Raw genomic sequence first — 16,721 nt, 5'->3', positions numbered from 1 at the left:
ATGTACATAACTAGGAATTAAACATTTCTTGTTCCTCATTATTTCATTTCATAAAATAAAATTCGTAGACACGAAAGCAGGTAGGTGGGTAAAGGTCTATTGGTAGGTGGGTGTGACTCATTCTAAGAATACTTGTTTTACTCCCACCGGTTTTAAAACCAATAATATGAGAAAGCACGGTTTCACTAAGATATAATTGGACATGTTATAAATAGGCTAGTGTCCATAATTAGCTGACCATGAATGTTCTTAATAGCTCAAAGCATAACGTCACCGATAGGTATTTTACTATTTACTTGGACAAACACCGAGATTTATTTTCTGTACATATATCGTAGTCATAATGTTTATCACATTCTCGTAGGCAGCTCTCATCGTCGCGTTTGAACAGTAGTGACTATCATGACAATTTCCACAGTAATACTTATAATATATTATAGTAATAGTAAACCGAGAGCCTGCGATAGCCAGACATTTCTCACTTTGTGTAGGCTAAAAGTTTGTCAGCCCATGCTCCTATCGGCTACCATAAGTACCTACAGGTAATACAGTACGATAAAGATAAGTACCTACAGTAAACAGCTATAGAGTTTAGACCCCTGGTGGTTTTGGTCTAGCAGTTAAAGGCTCCAGATCCTCAATTTTCCAAGTAGAACATGGAATTTTTTAAATATTTTCTAAAGGATGTCATGAGGAATCATGTCTCCAGTCGCCAGACTGACTTAACTTGGTTAGCTTCGTGTTAACCCTTCGCTAGAGACCTTTAAACTTCTCTTGTAAAAATCTTTATAGGTGTTTTTGAAGGGTTGCGCGAAGCTAAGAGACTAGCGACTTGGGACTCATATTATGCTGTGGAAAAATAACCTTTGGATGAATTAATGAATTTTAGAAATACCCCTAATGCCGGGAGATTTCAGTCTCTACTTTCACTTGGCCAGCAAAAAGTTTATTGTAACTCCACCAAGCCAACTAGGCGCCTGAGTATATTAAAGGGAGTTTCTGAGAGGGTTATTAAAATTAAAACGGTAATAATAATTTATTTAGAACTTTAAAGTAAACTTGGCTCATACTTGCATTATTTTCACAGAAGTTTCATAAACAATATATGTATATTTCACTAACCGAAGCCCCGCGATGTTCCCGTTTCCGTTTAGAATATGGGTATAAAATATAGTCCAAGAAACTCACAACTATCGTGGATTTTTAGTAGTTTAAATAAATTAAAAGTAAAAATTGAAAACAAAATAAAGTCAAAATCGGTTCAGTAGATCCAGATTACCCCCTTATTAGTATACTCGTAGATTAGCGGTAATTTGTTATTTTCAATTAAATTTTATAGTATACAGCATAAGGAATTATATAAAATAAATAATTAAAATCCATTCATTGGGTTCCGTCATTTCACATTGATAATGATTAAATTAAACTGGCTATAACGGTTTTCTCATCAATGAAGATTCTTGGTTATTTAATTTCAGGTGATTAGTGATTACCACCATGTGAAATGCTGTGACATCCGTTATTGTTCCTACAGCACGTTTTTCATTGAGTTGGATATGATTTAGATAAATAAAATTAAATCAAAAAATTGCAAATACGAATGTAAAATTGGGAGCAAATAATAACTACGTCCCTAAAGCATAATATATTAATTTATTGCATTTTTTTCCTAATTTTAACATCATTGGAAGACTTATTTGAGGCGTGCTATGTCAGAATATCGCATTAGTAATTACAAGACAAATATTCTAACAATGGGATAGACACAATATAATAAACAATACATAATTGTATATTCAAGTAACAATTTTAAACCCTAAATGGTCTTAATTGCACATCATACAGTATTCTTTGTCCGCTTTGTCGAACCTAACATCAAATTGGAAGACTTATGTGTGGCAATGCTAATATTATATCACATAATGTATAAGTTAGAGATCCATTTAAAAGGAAAAAGATATGTAATAAATGCAACAATAACATTTAAACAGTTCAATTACAGTACAGTAAAATAAAGCAGTTTTACAATCACTTAGAACTTAATTCACTCGAAGCATAATATGGCACTTATCAAAAATTATTTATAATAAAATTAATTCTTAAAAGTTATAATACTTTTTATCACAAAATTGTATAAATAAGTAATTTATTATCTAAATTTTGAAATGTAAAATAAACTTCAAAACTAATAAGTTTGAATAATTTCCTCTTAGAGTTATCTTTATATCACAACAAAAGAAGTATCGTGGAGATGTCCTACATTTTTGCAACTATACCCCTCAAGGGATCGAACATATATGCAAAACATACTTATATTTCCCTTAGAGTTTTCCTTAAAATGTCTAAATATATTGCGGCATGTTTTGGCGCGAACACTAAGGCTGGTCTGAGGCGGACACTGGTCTCTCCGCAAGCGCCTCCCAACACACCTAGACAATTCAAACAAGATGTTAATTTCATCAATAATCTTTATAGTCATAAATACAAATTTATTTATTGGAAAAATAAATCAATCCCCATGAAAATAGACATTTTACCTTGAAAAAACAAATTAAAAACATTTCGTCAATAAAATTAAAAACCAATCCTATAAGTTCGTTATAAAAATAAAAATCTGTGGAAAAGTTTGTAGGTATATTTGTAGTTTGTGGTTTGTAGTTTGTAGGTATGTAGGTAGGTCTGTAGGTAGGTAGGTAAAAAATATAACTTCTCTAAATTCGAAAAATATCAAAAATATAAATTCAAATGATTTTCTTATTTAAAATAGGAACGTAATATTACCTAGTATTAAGCAAAATATCAAGTATCAAGGAAGTGGCAGTCACAGTAGGTACACAAAGTTACCATAAGATCGACAATAACGCCCTCATATTTTATTAGGGTTACGTAGTCCACAAGGAACCCTTATAGTTTCGTCATGTGCGTCTGTCCGTCCGTCCGTCCGCGGTTTATTTTCTATTCTTTTCTGTCACACTAATTTTAGTATAATGTTAAGCATTTACCATTTGTTTTCAAATCAGCAACAATCTTATCCCTGCATTTGGTATCGGTGGCGTTGAACGCTAAGAAAGTGCCGCGACCCCTCACGCTGTCGATCACCTGTGGGAACTCGCTTTCCAGTTTGTGTAAGCCATCCTTAAGAACTTTCCCGGTTTCGTTAACCAAGGCCAATAGATTTTCATTCTTAATCACTTGTAAAACTTTCTCCAGCAATATAAGTTTTCCTGGATCACCCATCCATGTGTTGAACACCCTATATGGGTGTGAGGGCCTGAAAATATAATATTTTATGAATGTGTTAGATTGAAGAATCCGTTTATTAGTAATCGTCATGGACGCACGAAGGTAAGCGTCAATGGTTTAGGCAATAGACATTAAACTTGATTTAAATTTTTTAAATGATTGAGTCATCATCATATTGAACCCATAGATAATCGGCACACTTCTAAGCTCGAGTCTAGAGAGGAGATAAGTCCGTGATAGCTCAGTGGATATGACCTCTGCCTCCTATTCTTCCAACTTTTCAGTTGTGTGGATTTTAAGAAATTAAATATCACGTGTCTCAAACGGTGAAGGAAAAACATCGTGACAGAACTTGACTGGGGAAGTGCTGCCACCAATGTAGTTACTAGCGCCGCAGCCTTATTGATGTGTTTCGGTATAAACGGCGGGGTTACGGATGGATGGACTCAGGACAGCACTTTTGGGGTAGCTGTTCACATTCGGTTTGGGTTTCGGCCGGAAAAACTATGGTTTGGTCGGACAGTATCCTGGTTACGCCCATGCCTAGTCGGTCATAGTGGTTACATCGTCTGTAAAGTTTAGAGGTGTAAGTTTTCTATGATCCTTACCTTTCCGCGAGTTTGAAGTAGAAGCCGCCAGTCAACATCTTCTTGCTGAAGGTGAGCACGTCGGGCGGCGCCGGCAGCTCGAAGTGCTCGTAGCACCACATCTTGCCCGTGGGCCCGCACCCAGTTTGCACCTCGTCTATAATTAGCGCCGCGCCGCTCTACGGAACACCTTTCTGTTATGCTAGCCACTCACCATACGATAAGCACACATGCATGCAGCGCTAACTAAGCCGTTACCGCTGCCGGCATGTGAGATCACTTGATCGTCAGTGGCCGACATAAAAGGCAACCCGCATAACCATAGTTACTATACTACATACTCTTAGTAGAGTTTGACTAATGAAAGTAGATACTGAAATTGCCCGCCAAATTAAAAAAAATCGGATTAAATCTAAAAATTATAGTACAAATATTGGAATAACTGAGTTTAATACTTTATTATAATACTTTTATATTATTTTTTGTTTGTAATTTTATCACAAACAAAAAATAATATAAAAATATTTTTTTAAATATTTCGTTTAATTTGGCGGGCGATTTCAATCTCTAAATTCACTAGCCAGACTATAAAATTAAGTATTATTGCTGTATTGTGTTCGCTTAGATCTATTAAACTATTCAACGCGGTTTTTTAATACAGTTTTCAGCAATACATAGGGTTATTGAAGAGTAAGGTTTATTTACAAAGTACAGAAAATATATCAGAGATTTACAGAGCAGATGTATTGCGGCTACTGGGCCGCACGTTTCGTCCCGGTTGGCAGCGATCAGCGGGCGCAGTAAAGCGCCCGCTGATCGCTGCCAACGTAAAGTAATCACTAGTACACTAAAGAAAGTCCTCGTCCGCGCGGTACAGGGATTAAACACCCATATGACGTCAGAGGGGAGCTAGGATACAGGCAACAACACGCGCACTAGTCAATAAAATTATTAAGAATGTTTTTTCTGCAGCTCTTCTCTATCGTTGAACCCCGTATATCTTGCGTGACCAAGGATCGAGTTAAATGGTTTACATAAAGAGGCGCAATAGGTATATCTCGAAATTTCAATACTCGATACGGAAAACATTCGGGTACGGAACTCTGAAATCCATTATTATTAGAACCATTCTAAACAATGCAGTAGCTCTAACATGCCACCAACGAGATAACGAGAAGAGAAATATAGAAAATTCAATCAATGGTGGTGCAACCGGAATCAACGTGATGCGATGGTACCAAAGAGAATTTCTCTTCAATAGGTCGCATGTTAGCGTCACTGGAGTATTTTGAGTGCACAAATTAATTATTTAGGCTCTATTTTTTCATTAATAAAATATTATCAAAAATTCAAATAAAATAAAATGGCTATTCACACAATATTGGAAAATTCCTTCTCCAATTTACAGGAATTTCCTAATAAACAGACAGTAGACAGTGTATAGTTGTATGTTTGAGTGCACGTCTGTGCACCCCGCAGGCGAGACCTCAGTTATTTGGTTTGCATTTACTATTTATCGCTATACCCACATTTTGACAAAGTTTTTGTAGTTCCTGGAAAAAGTAAGGCGAAGCCTCGTAATCGCCTCCTTCAGACTGAATCGGTTCCACGATAACTCCGGCGACGGGACGTCCTTTTGTTTTATACTTCTCTATCGCGTCGGCTACTTGCTCGAGACATCTAAAAATATATATAAAATAAACTTAATTTATTTGTATACACAATATTATAATATGTATAGGTTTACAATCATGAATTATTAATCCTTGCCCATGGAAATAATTTTTCAATGTTTTGTGTAACTCCCTGCTTTCTCAACTAATGTAAACTGTATCTATATTGAAAAAAAATATATAAGTATTATAACTAAAATGGTAGCAGTCTAACTTGGTAGAGATACAATTCTACCCATATTTCTGACGGATTCCACGTGGCAACAAACTGGATTTCCTAGTTCCAGAAATCCGGTTTGTTGCCAGCTTGGCGGTAAATAGGTACGTCTTTGCTGATAGAAATATAAAAGCCTACATTGACCTGCAATGGGAATCAAACCGGTTGAAAACCAAAAAATTAACAACAGCGCCAGAGAGGACACCAACATCAGAAAAAGAAATCACGTGTATGAAATCGCTGTTGATCCACTCATTGATATGATTGAGTTTAAACTCGTCTGATAGGTAAGTGTATTATATATAGCAGCAATAGGCAAGTATAATACGAGCCACTGGGGGACTGCGTTACTTTATTGCTTAACAAGAGTGATTTGATCCTCATCGTTGACCCATATGATTGGTGTAATAAATTGGTAAGCTCGTCAGATATAACTCCTATTGGATTGTGTTACCTACACTTGTGGTTTTGATTTAAGTTTGTTACGCTGTGATTTAATGGATAAAAAAACCGGCCAAGTGCATGTCGGTTCCGTAGATAAAACGAGCACTTTACGCCCTTTTATTGCAAAAATACCGATAGCGATACACACTATTATACCTACGAGAAAAAATCGCCTGATTGATGTGATTTTAAAAATGTCTAAATTATTATTCAAAATAATTTAAATACACATAATAAGTAATTTGTATGCCAAATCGGCAATATACATTTACCACTTACATCAACCTACCAGCTGTATAAATAATGTACGCATGTATCTGCAAATAAATATATTGATGGATTAATTCATAAATTTTTTTCACGGCCTCCGTGGCGCAGTCGTATGCGCGGTGGAGTTCCTGGGTTCGATCCCCGGCTGGGCCAATTGAGGTTTTCTTAATTGGTTCAGGTCTGGCTGGTGGGAGCCTTCGGCCGTGGCTAGTTACCACCCTACCGACAAAGACGTACCGCCAAGCGATTTAGCGTTCCGGTACGAAGTCGTGTAGAAACCGAAAGGGGTGTGGATTTTCATTCTTCTCCTAACAAGTTAGCCCGCTTCCATCTTAGATTTCATCATCACTTACCATAAGGTGAGATTGTAGTCAAGGGCTAACTTGTAGAGAATAAAAAAAAAAAATTAACGATCAAATCGAAGCTGAAAATGAAACCCCGGACCTCTCAGCAAAGTGTACACCACTGAGCCAGAGAGCTAATAGAAACTGCGAATTTATTTCTTCACACCAACACCTTCTCTGACATCTACATATTTCTGTAGATTGATTGATTTGTTTGTTTTATAAATTTCCCTATAGTACGTATACGTGGATCATATAAATAATAGGAGGGGAGCCAAAGAGCAGATTTTTGCAGTTACTCGAGCGCGACAGACTTGACCATTTAGACTATGGTCCTGTTTCGCACCCAAATTCACCAACAAAAATGGGGGACGAGGTAAACTCACACATCGAAAATATTTAACATCATTAAATACATTCTGTGTCTATACACTACGCACAACTATAGATTTGACTCGCAACACACACACATAATTTTTACACAGGCTAATATACAATATTCGATTACTTGATCGATTTTTTGCTGTTCTATTGAAATTGTTTTCATTACAAATGTGATAAAATGAAGGTAGAAATACTTTCAAATGAAACGTTACTCCATCTTTACTAAACTACAAGTTTTTGGCTGTTTTTATATGCTACACAAACCGGCATTTAGGGAGCTCTATACACGACGAAAACGATTACAACAGTGAAACATCGATTCTATAGCAACAGGTTTTATAAACACGTTAGATCATTGATTTTTGATCTTTGTAACGATGGAAGGGAATGGATGGAGGGGTAACGGTTAGCGAGGCAGAGCAGGCCCTGTTATTAATGATCGAAGGCTGCAGATGAACATAAGGGAGGACACCTTGCACGTTGTTCAGTACCTCCACCAAGCCCGAGCCCTTAATATTGGTAGGTTCGTAATAAAAAAAACTTACATAAGAAATACTCAACCAGCACGTCAGATAAAGATAAAGTAGGTGAGTTGATAGCTAAAAGGTGTGCATTTCGAAAATCTAACGATTTGAGCGTAACGTAAGGGAATGGCAGGATTCCAAAGTTACAAAATAAAACCCTTATATTTCTGTCATCGAGCCACGACGCGGTTAACGTTTTACTTATTTTGAATGAAATAATCTCCTGAATAATCGCTCATGTTTTCTGGTTATTTCAATAAACCAAACTAATAAAAATTGTCCTTAAAGTCTGTAGTTTTTTTCCCACCGCGAATAAAGTATATAATCATTTATTCTTTCTATCATCTAATATACCAAATGTAATCGGTCGCCATGACGTTTTAGTAAATGCAAATTTAGCATCCCGGGCTCCCCTACTATAAGTATTGTATTTTACATACTTATCTCTACCGGAAGTAATAACATTTGGTTTTGAAGCACCTGATAGCTTATCAAGACATAAGCCAATATTATGCAAACTTCTGTAAACACTGGACTGGATTATGATAAAAGTAACAAGTAGGTATGTCTTGTTTTATTTGTGTTACTATTTATAGGTGTATTTCAATACATATTATGGTATCGCATATGAATGTCATGTAGAACAAACATTTGTCCGAAACAACCTTCTGAACGTAAGGTCGTTCACCATTATGATACGTACCTACACACCACGGAATAATGAATTCTCTGGAATTCGCTAGATATTTTTAGTTTTGCACACTTTGTACCCGGGGACGTGTTCTAAACGAACAGTGTAAAACCTATAGTGTAAAAATATAGCACACTAGTCACTAACAAACTCCTTACAAAATTGGAAATTACTACTTGTGCCGACTCTTATATCTATGGAAATTACAATGTTGATTGAAAATAAGAAAAACGTTATTCTTCAGCGTTTGAAAAAAAGAACATAAATGCCTTAGTTTAGAGTTTAAAGTTGTTTATTTTTTTATTTAAATAAAGATTTCTTTTGAAAAAGTTCCGTTTGTCACTGGTCATCTTTTGTTTTTTCGAAAAAATCGTTCTTATATTAAAAGAAAAGAGACTATTAGAATTAACTAAAGTTTACTCTATGTAACCGCTATTAAAGTACCTTTTCTTATAATACAACCACATACATTTCATATATAGATATGGATACGCGGGCCACGCCCCTTGGTGCTTGCTAGCTTTAGCATTCTATGTTCTGTGTACCTACATTCATGTGTACGTCATTTTTTAAGTCAATAAAATTAATGGCGAACCTTTTTTGCAACATTACAATTCGGAGTTTGTGTACTGTTTTAGTCAATAATATTAAATTATTATTGATTTAACCCTTAAATTGGCAGAACCTTTTACATTAGAATTTTTGAGAGTTTTTCTTAATTATGTATCTATTTAGGGATAAATTAAGACAAAATGTATGAAAAAGAAATAAATTTATTTTATCTTCACAGGTTTTTTATATGTCATTTATAAGTGACATTGCCAACTAGTCTATAAAACTGAGCACAGTATGTATGTCACATGAAACGGACATTGCCAGTTTGGGTATATATGAAAAAATACAAAGAGATATAAAAGTAAATAGAAAAACCTTAGGCTTATAACTAATCATGAGATCAGAACATAGGAACTTTTGGAATATAACAAATACTACTCTCAACAAATAAAACTTTTTAACAAAACTAACTTTTGTACCTTTTTGGTCATAAAAATAAACTTAAAAAAAAATTAAACAAAACAAATTACTTATTCTTGTGAAATAACAGAAAACAATTTTTTTTGACAGTAAAACACAGTCTTTGTTCACACTTTGAACATGTCACCATCGTCTTTCCGTTTTTACACAAACGGCATCGTCCCTGAGCTGTATAAAGGGGAAAATGATCGAAACAATCAAGACGTGATTCGTCGACGGGACGGGGTATGAAAGGCTTCGTGATGGTAGCAGATGCAGGTTCAAGGCTCCCTCTTTGCAAATGAGATTTGGTGATGAGCAGCCTGAATGCGTATTATATATTTTGATCACATGTGGACATGGCACAGAAACTCTTTTTCTGTCTTTCTTGTCGTATCTCTCTATTGTTCCGACCGGATCTTGGGCACAGAAAGAACTCGCAATGTGTATACATTGCGAATCTACCCACTTTGTTACCGCCAATCTCTTCGTATTATCGCAAACAACTTCGAATGCTCCACGGCCTTTCTTCTTCATATCTTTGTCATTAGTCAGCCGACAATTGCGCAGTCTGTCCTTTCGGATTGTACCCAATGACAGTAACCCCATCTCGTTACGTAAATAATAAAGCAGCTCCAAAGATGTGAACCAGTTGTCGAAGTAAACCGTAGCAAGAACCGGGTTGGATATGGTTTTGCAAAGTCTGACAACTGTTTTACCTCCAACCCCGAGATAATTTTGTTCCCATTCTGTAAATGGGACACCTTGAAAAGTGTTTGCCCCATCATAAGCAAAAAAATCATACACCATCCCTGAAGTGCCAGCTCGAACTAAAAACTTAAAACCCCATTTATGCGGTTTTTTGGGATTATATTGCTTGCGATTGCCAGCTTTTTTACCTTTGTATGGTATAATCATTTCGTCAACAGCAAATGATCTCTCTTCTTCCACTTTGAGGCACCCCTGCCGGATATGTGTCATCACGGTAGACACTTTGTAATAGCTGTCGTTCTTGTCTACATTTGTGTTATCACAAAAATGTAAAAAACGTTTGATGGATCTGTACCTTTTTATTCCCATAGCAGACGCAATTGGCTCAAACCTAAGATCATTACTCCAATAATCTTTACAATCCCCATAATAATTTCGATCCCTAATACTATTTCTATTTCCTTTCTTGTTACACAAATAGATTTACCTTGTTGTTGTACTGAATATAAGTTCGTCATGTCTACAATAAAATCCAACAGATCGTCACTAAAAAATTTTTTGAAATATTGCAGGGGAGATTGCATTTGATACTGTTCTGCAAAACTAACATTTGTATCTACTTCCACGCCTCCTGTATATTTAGTTTTCTTAAATGTAAATACTAATTGTTGTAGTTTGCGCTTTTTCGCAACAGGTTCTGCAGGTAAAGGTGGCAAAGGGGACGACTCAATATTGGCAACTTGTCTAGTACGGCGACGTGTTGTAACTGTACTTGGTGTGAGCGGAGATCTTACTGAAGATGTGGATGGTGTTTCCGGTATAATGCAAGGTGGTAAGACTGGAGCTACTACCGAAGATGATGCTGATGGCATAGGCGTTGGATTTCCATGCTGGTTTACGTGGTTATCTGATATAAGATCCCTAGAATTTGCCTCTTGTTCTTCACCATCGCTGAGATCTTGCATGAGATCTTGCATGAGATTATACAGATCAGGTGAAATGCTTCTCACCGGCGAAGAAGTGTGAGAATCAGCGTAATTATTTCTGAAGTACTCACGCGCTAGTATTCTTCCCTCTTCATCAGCATCTGATTCAACCTCTGAATCTTCAGAATCGGGTGGAGGTAAAAGTGCAAGAATTTGCTTAGACCGCCAACCTCTCCTCGCCATATTGCTGAAATGAATATAGTCAATTTTAAATCTTATAGTACTATAAGTATGGACAAGTGACGGTAAAATCAAGAACAATACGATTTTTTATTCTACTAGTACTAACTGGCATTGTCCGTTATAATTGACTAATAAAAAAGTTACTCCTTATGAGAGTAAATGGCAATGTCCGTTATAAATGACAATAAGATTTTTTTTGTTATTGAAAAAAAACTACGAATAATTCTGTAATAAAAACTATGAAACACTATTGTTTTATCATTATTCTATCTAAAATAAATATAAAAATAATATAAAACAAGGAAATACTTACATAATAAAAAAAAAATTCACCCCTGCAAATGTAGTCTGCCGTTGCAAATTTTCTAAATGATCGACGCGACTCATCCATCGAGCGAAACAGCGATTCAAATGCGCGAGTGTGACAAGGATAGCCTATATGACGCGTATATCACGTGACATGCGGCGGGCGTAAACTCAAATCATACTTGTGTGCGTTTTTATTACATGTCACATGAAACGGACAAAAACAATTTAAGGGTTAAACGGACTATGTTATTGTTTTGATTTTCTTCTCACTTTACAAGACATACTCGTACGAGCGAGTTTGCGATACAACTTAGGTACGATCAACATCTCATTGTAACTTGTAAACGATCCGAAATTGAATTAATTTTTTGCACCAGGGCCTTAGAACTATTGGCTATTCCATTGGTTGCATATTTAAATGTTTGTAGTTTTATAATACATAGACAAAGACAAATAAAGTGTTTAACTATTGTAAGTAGATAATATCAAAATTTAAACATACAAGTGTTATATAAAAAAGTTTGCGCCTTACTTGTTATCTTCCGCGTGATTTTCTGATTTAAATTGATTGAGCGGATATTTGTATCTCGGGAACGGAGCGACTGGCCAATCAAACGAGGGGCAGTCGAGTTTATGGATCGGTTTCGATCTCGTAGTGGACAAGGCCCCGAATGTACGCCCGTGAAAACTACCCTGGAAAACAAACACCAAGCGATTTACCTATATCTGAGACATCTACATAAATTCATGTATTTCATAGGACTATACTGTTTTTTATGCTTAAAATGCACCAAATTGTTATAATTATTTCTGGACCATAGAAAAGCATAGTTTTTATCTTAAAAAAAGCATCTAAAAGTGTATGTATGTAGCTAAGACAATATTAGTCCTATCATCAAAACCTACCAACATCCCTAAAGCCGGCTACAAAACTAAACTCGTCAAAACAAAATACCTAAGGGCCACCACTAAATCTCTGCAATTAAAATCATTTTATATAAATAACTATTCTAAAAGTATTTCTACAATACACACTATACCTAAATGTATGTATCTAAATATTATGATATTTTTAATCTAACAAAAGTTCCTTTTTGTAAAACTGACTCTATTAGGAACTGGCCAAAGTGTTAATTTTTTTTAATTAAAAACTGAACTTACTTTAAAAGATAAAATTGATAAATTCGGCGAGCCCGGCGGCTGGTTGACCATACACGACGCCATCTCTTCGGGAGTGAAATCAAGTTTCCCTCCCCGTTCTTTCAAACGGTACCACATGAATACATTTTTGTATGCGTTCTCGTTGGAACAGGAGCCACACATCATGGTGGAGACGGCGTCCAGCCCTCGGGGAGCGACGCTCATGAGCACGCTCCTCAACTTCTGCGGCCAGTCCACCGCCGGGAACACGCCAAGAGCGGGCCGGTTTACAAGGGCTCTCTGGTGAAGAAAATCTTATTTCAATCTTGAGTCCCATTCAAATTACGTACAACTTCATTTGTTTTTTTTTAATTTTTTTAACCGACTTCAAAAAAAGGAGGATGTTTTCAATCAGAATGTATATTCTGTATGTAGATATGTTACGCGAATACATATAGATTTTCTCTTTTATATGTTCTATTTTTTGTACACCCCTTGTATATTATATATATAATATACCGAAAAATAACACGTTAAATTGTAATCAGTATATTCAGTACACAATGTTTCAACAGATTACAATATCGCGAGTGAGATTTTATACACACGTATTTTACAATTTAACGGTGATATATACATTCCATTGTGGTTTGCAGCTTCACGGCTTTTAAGCTAATGTTAGATTACTTTTGACCCGTGAGCTTAAAAGTAATCTAACATTAAAAAATAAAAATAGACATGACAATTTTTTAGTTTCAGGTCACGGAATTCCCCACAAGCCTATGATGGTTGGTATTGTTACACTGCTGACTGACTTGGGCATTGATTATTGAGACTTCAAGTTTTTATGGCAGTTTTTTCATTTCAAGTAAACCTGATATTGTTAGATTTCAGATTCAGTTTAATATTACTTACTAGACTGTGTTTATCTTCAAAAGCTGCCAACAACGCTGGATGATTGTAACCCACAGGTACTGATGATATTTGTGTAAAGGAGTCCAAGAATGTATTCCCGTCAGCATCCACAAAATAGTTACCAATGCACTTATCATAATCAGCAAACAACTGAACTGAACCTGCTTGCTGCAAATTACATAAAATTAACATGGTATCTATCTAAATTATTTAAGAACTATCTGACGCCGCGCAGTTTCACGCGTGATTCCCGTTTAATTGGAAATATGTGGATAAAATATAGCCTTTAATACCTGGGGATAGCGTAACTTTCCAAAAAAGAAAGAATTTTTCAAATCGGTTAAGTAGTTTCATAGTAAACAAACATACAAACAAATCTTTCCTCTTTATAAAATTAACTATCGACTAGCGGACGCGCCACGGTTGTATCTGCATAGTTTCCGTTTCCGTGAGAATATAATGTTAAACTATAGCCCAAGTTTATTACTGATAATGCAGTTTTCGATTGGTGGTTGAAATTTTAAAATGGGTTTCATTTAGGCATGAAAGTGTATAGCAAATAAAACTCATAGGTATGTTAAACTATATGCCAAATTACTTGCTGAAAAAGCTTTCGATTGGTGGTTGAAAATTTAAAATTGATTTATTGATTTAGGCATGATCATGAAAGTGTACCTAAAGCAAATAACACTCATAGGTATTCACAATTATAAAATGAGTTAAGACATAGATATCTAAAACTAAACCAAAACAGTATCAAAAAACTAACTAACTAACCTAGATAGTAGATAAGTACCTGCAAACTAGACAATTCCTTGAGCAATGCAGTTGTTTTCGGGCCAGGTACAGAGGTTTTAATGTCAGGTTTCTGGGGCTCTGCCTGTGCTACAGTAGAAAAGCCTTTTAAATCTGAAAATGATATTACTATCACTATCACAATACAAAAATAATAGTTCACAAAAAAATAATACCTACAAGAGGACCCTCGCGATTTCATCTGCGATTAGAATTTATAACTGAAGAGCAAAATAAATCCCACAAGGGCTACTATGGATTTTTGAAGATAAGAATTCTTCTTATTCAGTGGTTTTTGAGCAAATCTTGATAGTGTTAAGTATTTCGTAGTAAGCTATAGAATTTGAGGCAAGGCAAAATACAGATTTTTAAGATTTTTTCTTGGTTTGCAGGTATAAAGCTAAAAAGAGATTTCACTTGTAAGATTTTTTTTTGTATCTTGAGGTTTTTTTTATACAGATATGTATTGGTCCATGAAAATCAGAATTACCAATTAACTAGCGGACGCCTGCGACTTCGTCCGCGTGAAATTCGAAGTGAACTTTCAACCCCTATTTCACCCCTTCTATTAATATTTTCTCATGTTTATAATAAATAGTTCACTAACAATCATACAAAAATATGAGTACATTAGCGGACGCCTGCATGTTCTTCAGCGAGACCTCGTGAAACTCGATGTTAAATTTCAACCCCTATTTCATAAATAGTCCTCTCATCATTTTATTAAAAAAATAACTTTAAACGTGAACAAATTATTCAAAAAAAATTCAACCACTTTTTAACCTTTTACGTACCCCTATGATTTCGGAAAATCTTGAATAACATTATTTTTAGATATTATTCTAAAGTATTTTTTTAACAGTAACAGTTGTATTGTAAGTCCATAGATTATCATTCCCTACCCCTATCCTATTCTACTCCCATCCTACCCTACCCTACTCCCACCCTACAAATACATTACCCCTACCCAAGCGACCCCTTCCCAGCCCTACCCCTACCCTACCCCTACCCTACCCTACCTTTACGTTAGCCCTGCCCTACCCCTATCCAACCCGTACTCCACCATTACCCTACCCTAACCCAACTCAACCCCTAACCTACCCCTACCCTACGCTTACCCTGCCTCTACCCTAAGTACCCTATGTTCGTCCGTCCATCCGCATAGCCGTTCTTGAGTTGCTCGGCGACTACACAACTTTTTTCTAATACAACATACATTTGTAACTTTTGATATCTTTTGAATGGAATGTCCGAATTAAATAATTCAAAAAGAATGAATCTGAGGTCGATTATTTTAATAAAAAATCATACCAAGATACAAATATAGAGCCTTTACTAGCGGAAATTCGATTGTTTTTTAAAAATAAAAGAACACTTATTGTGTCATGACCATAATAGTTAGGCATATTCTGTCGCGAGATTTTTTACAAATTGATGTGTTCTGCAAAGTTGTAGTACATTATTATTATTCTAACATCAATAGTTGTTGCGGCGCAGCGAATTTTTACACCTTGGTTCCATTTTTGGAGTTTTAGGAAGGATCCCTATTTTTTTTAAATTTAATATAGCCTATAGCACTCAGGGATAATGAATGTAGCTTCCCAACTGTGAAAGACTTTTTCAAATAGTTTCATTAGTTTCGGAGCCTATTCATTACATACAAACAAACAATCTTACCTTTCCCCTTTATAATAATAGTATAGATAACTCAAAACATAAACGAAGTAAAAAAAACTTCAACCCCTTTTTAATACTTTAGGAGTAGAATTTTGAAAATCTTGAATTACATTATTTTTAGTATTTTTCTGGTAGTACACATACCAAAATTTACAATTGTAACTACTAACTTGCAAAATGAAGGACTTTATACGATACAAACTATTTTAATGCAACAAAAAATATCCTTTAACCTTCTATTTAAACATAACATAATATAAATATATAAATGAAATATAATTACAAAGACTACCATAACAATAAATAAATAGATTGTTGTTTTTTTTTATTTAGTTACATTTTAAAGTAAAATATAACAAGACTTACGTTTTTCCCATTGCTGTATGTACCTTTTTGTAACAGACTGTCTGATTAAACGCAACATTTTATAATAATTTTATGCTTGCACCGTTTATACGGTACGGCTTAATAAATAAAATGTAAATTCTTAAATTTCATATATTTTTTTCTTGAAACGACAGAATACAGAGTTGAATAACCGCAAGGACGTCACGCCACGAACACGAACACGAAAAAATAAATGTACAAAAATTGTAATTGTACATCTACAAATG

General features: G+C 35.2%; 1 protein-coding gene across 1 annotated transcript; it reads right to left on the bottom strand.

Annotated features, from left to right (window-relative positions):
• Positions 1-1,634: 1,634 nt before the first annotated feature.
• LOC112052459 (4-aminobutyrate aminotransferase, mitochondrial) lies at positions 1,635-16,712 on the bottom strand. The gene is made up of 9 exons (XM_024091547.2): positions 16,474-16,712; positions 14,432-14,544; positions 13,636-13,803; positions 12,742-13,020; positions 12,113-12,273; positions 5,360-5,510; positions 3,852-4,009; positions 3,003-3,271; positions 1,635-2,429 (listed from the first exon to the last, which is right to left on the bottom strand). The coding sequence occupies exons 1-9, from the start codon at positions 16,529-16,531 to the stop codon at positions 2,311-2,313; spliced, it is 1,476 nt and encodes a 491-aa protein (XP_023947315.2). The 5' UTR covers positions 16,532-16,712; the 3' UTR covers positions 1,635-2,310.
• Positions 16,713-16,721: the final 9 nt, after the last annotated feature.

The sequence above is a fragment of the Bicyclus anynana genome, chromosome 5 (genome assembly GCF_947172395.1).
Source record: "Bicyclus anynana chromosome 5, ilBicAnyn1.1, whole genome shotgun sequence".
In the NCBI taxonomy this organism is placed as follows: domain Eukaryota; kingdom Metazoa; phylum Arthropoda; class Insecta; order Lepidoptera; family Nymphalidae; genus Bicyclus; species Bicyclus anynana.
This window is presented reverse-complemented; position numbering and strand designations above follow the sequence as displayed.

Coding starts and splice junctions, on each gene's coding strand:
- LOC112052459 (XM_024091547.2), bottom strand. CDS start 16,531: ATGTTGCGTTTAATCAGACAGTCTGTTACAAAAAGGTACATACAGCAA. Junction 13,804..14,431: donor AGGAATTGTCTAGTTTGCAG/GTACTTATCTAC, acceptor TGTAATTTGCAG/CAAGCAGGTTCAGTTCAGTT. Junction 13,021..13,635: donor TTGAAGATAAACACAGTCTA/GTAAGTAATATT, acceptor TTTCTTCACCAG/AGAGCCCTTGTAAACCGGCC.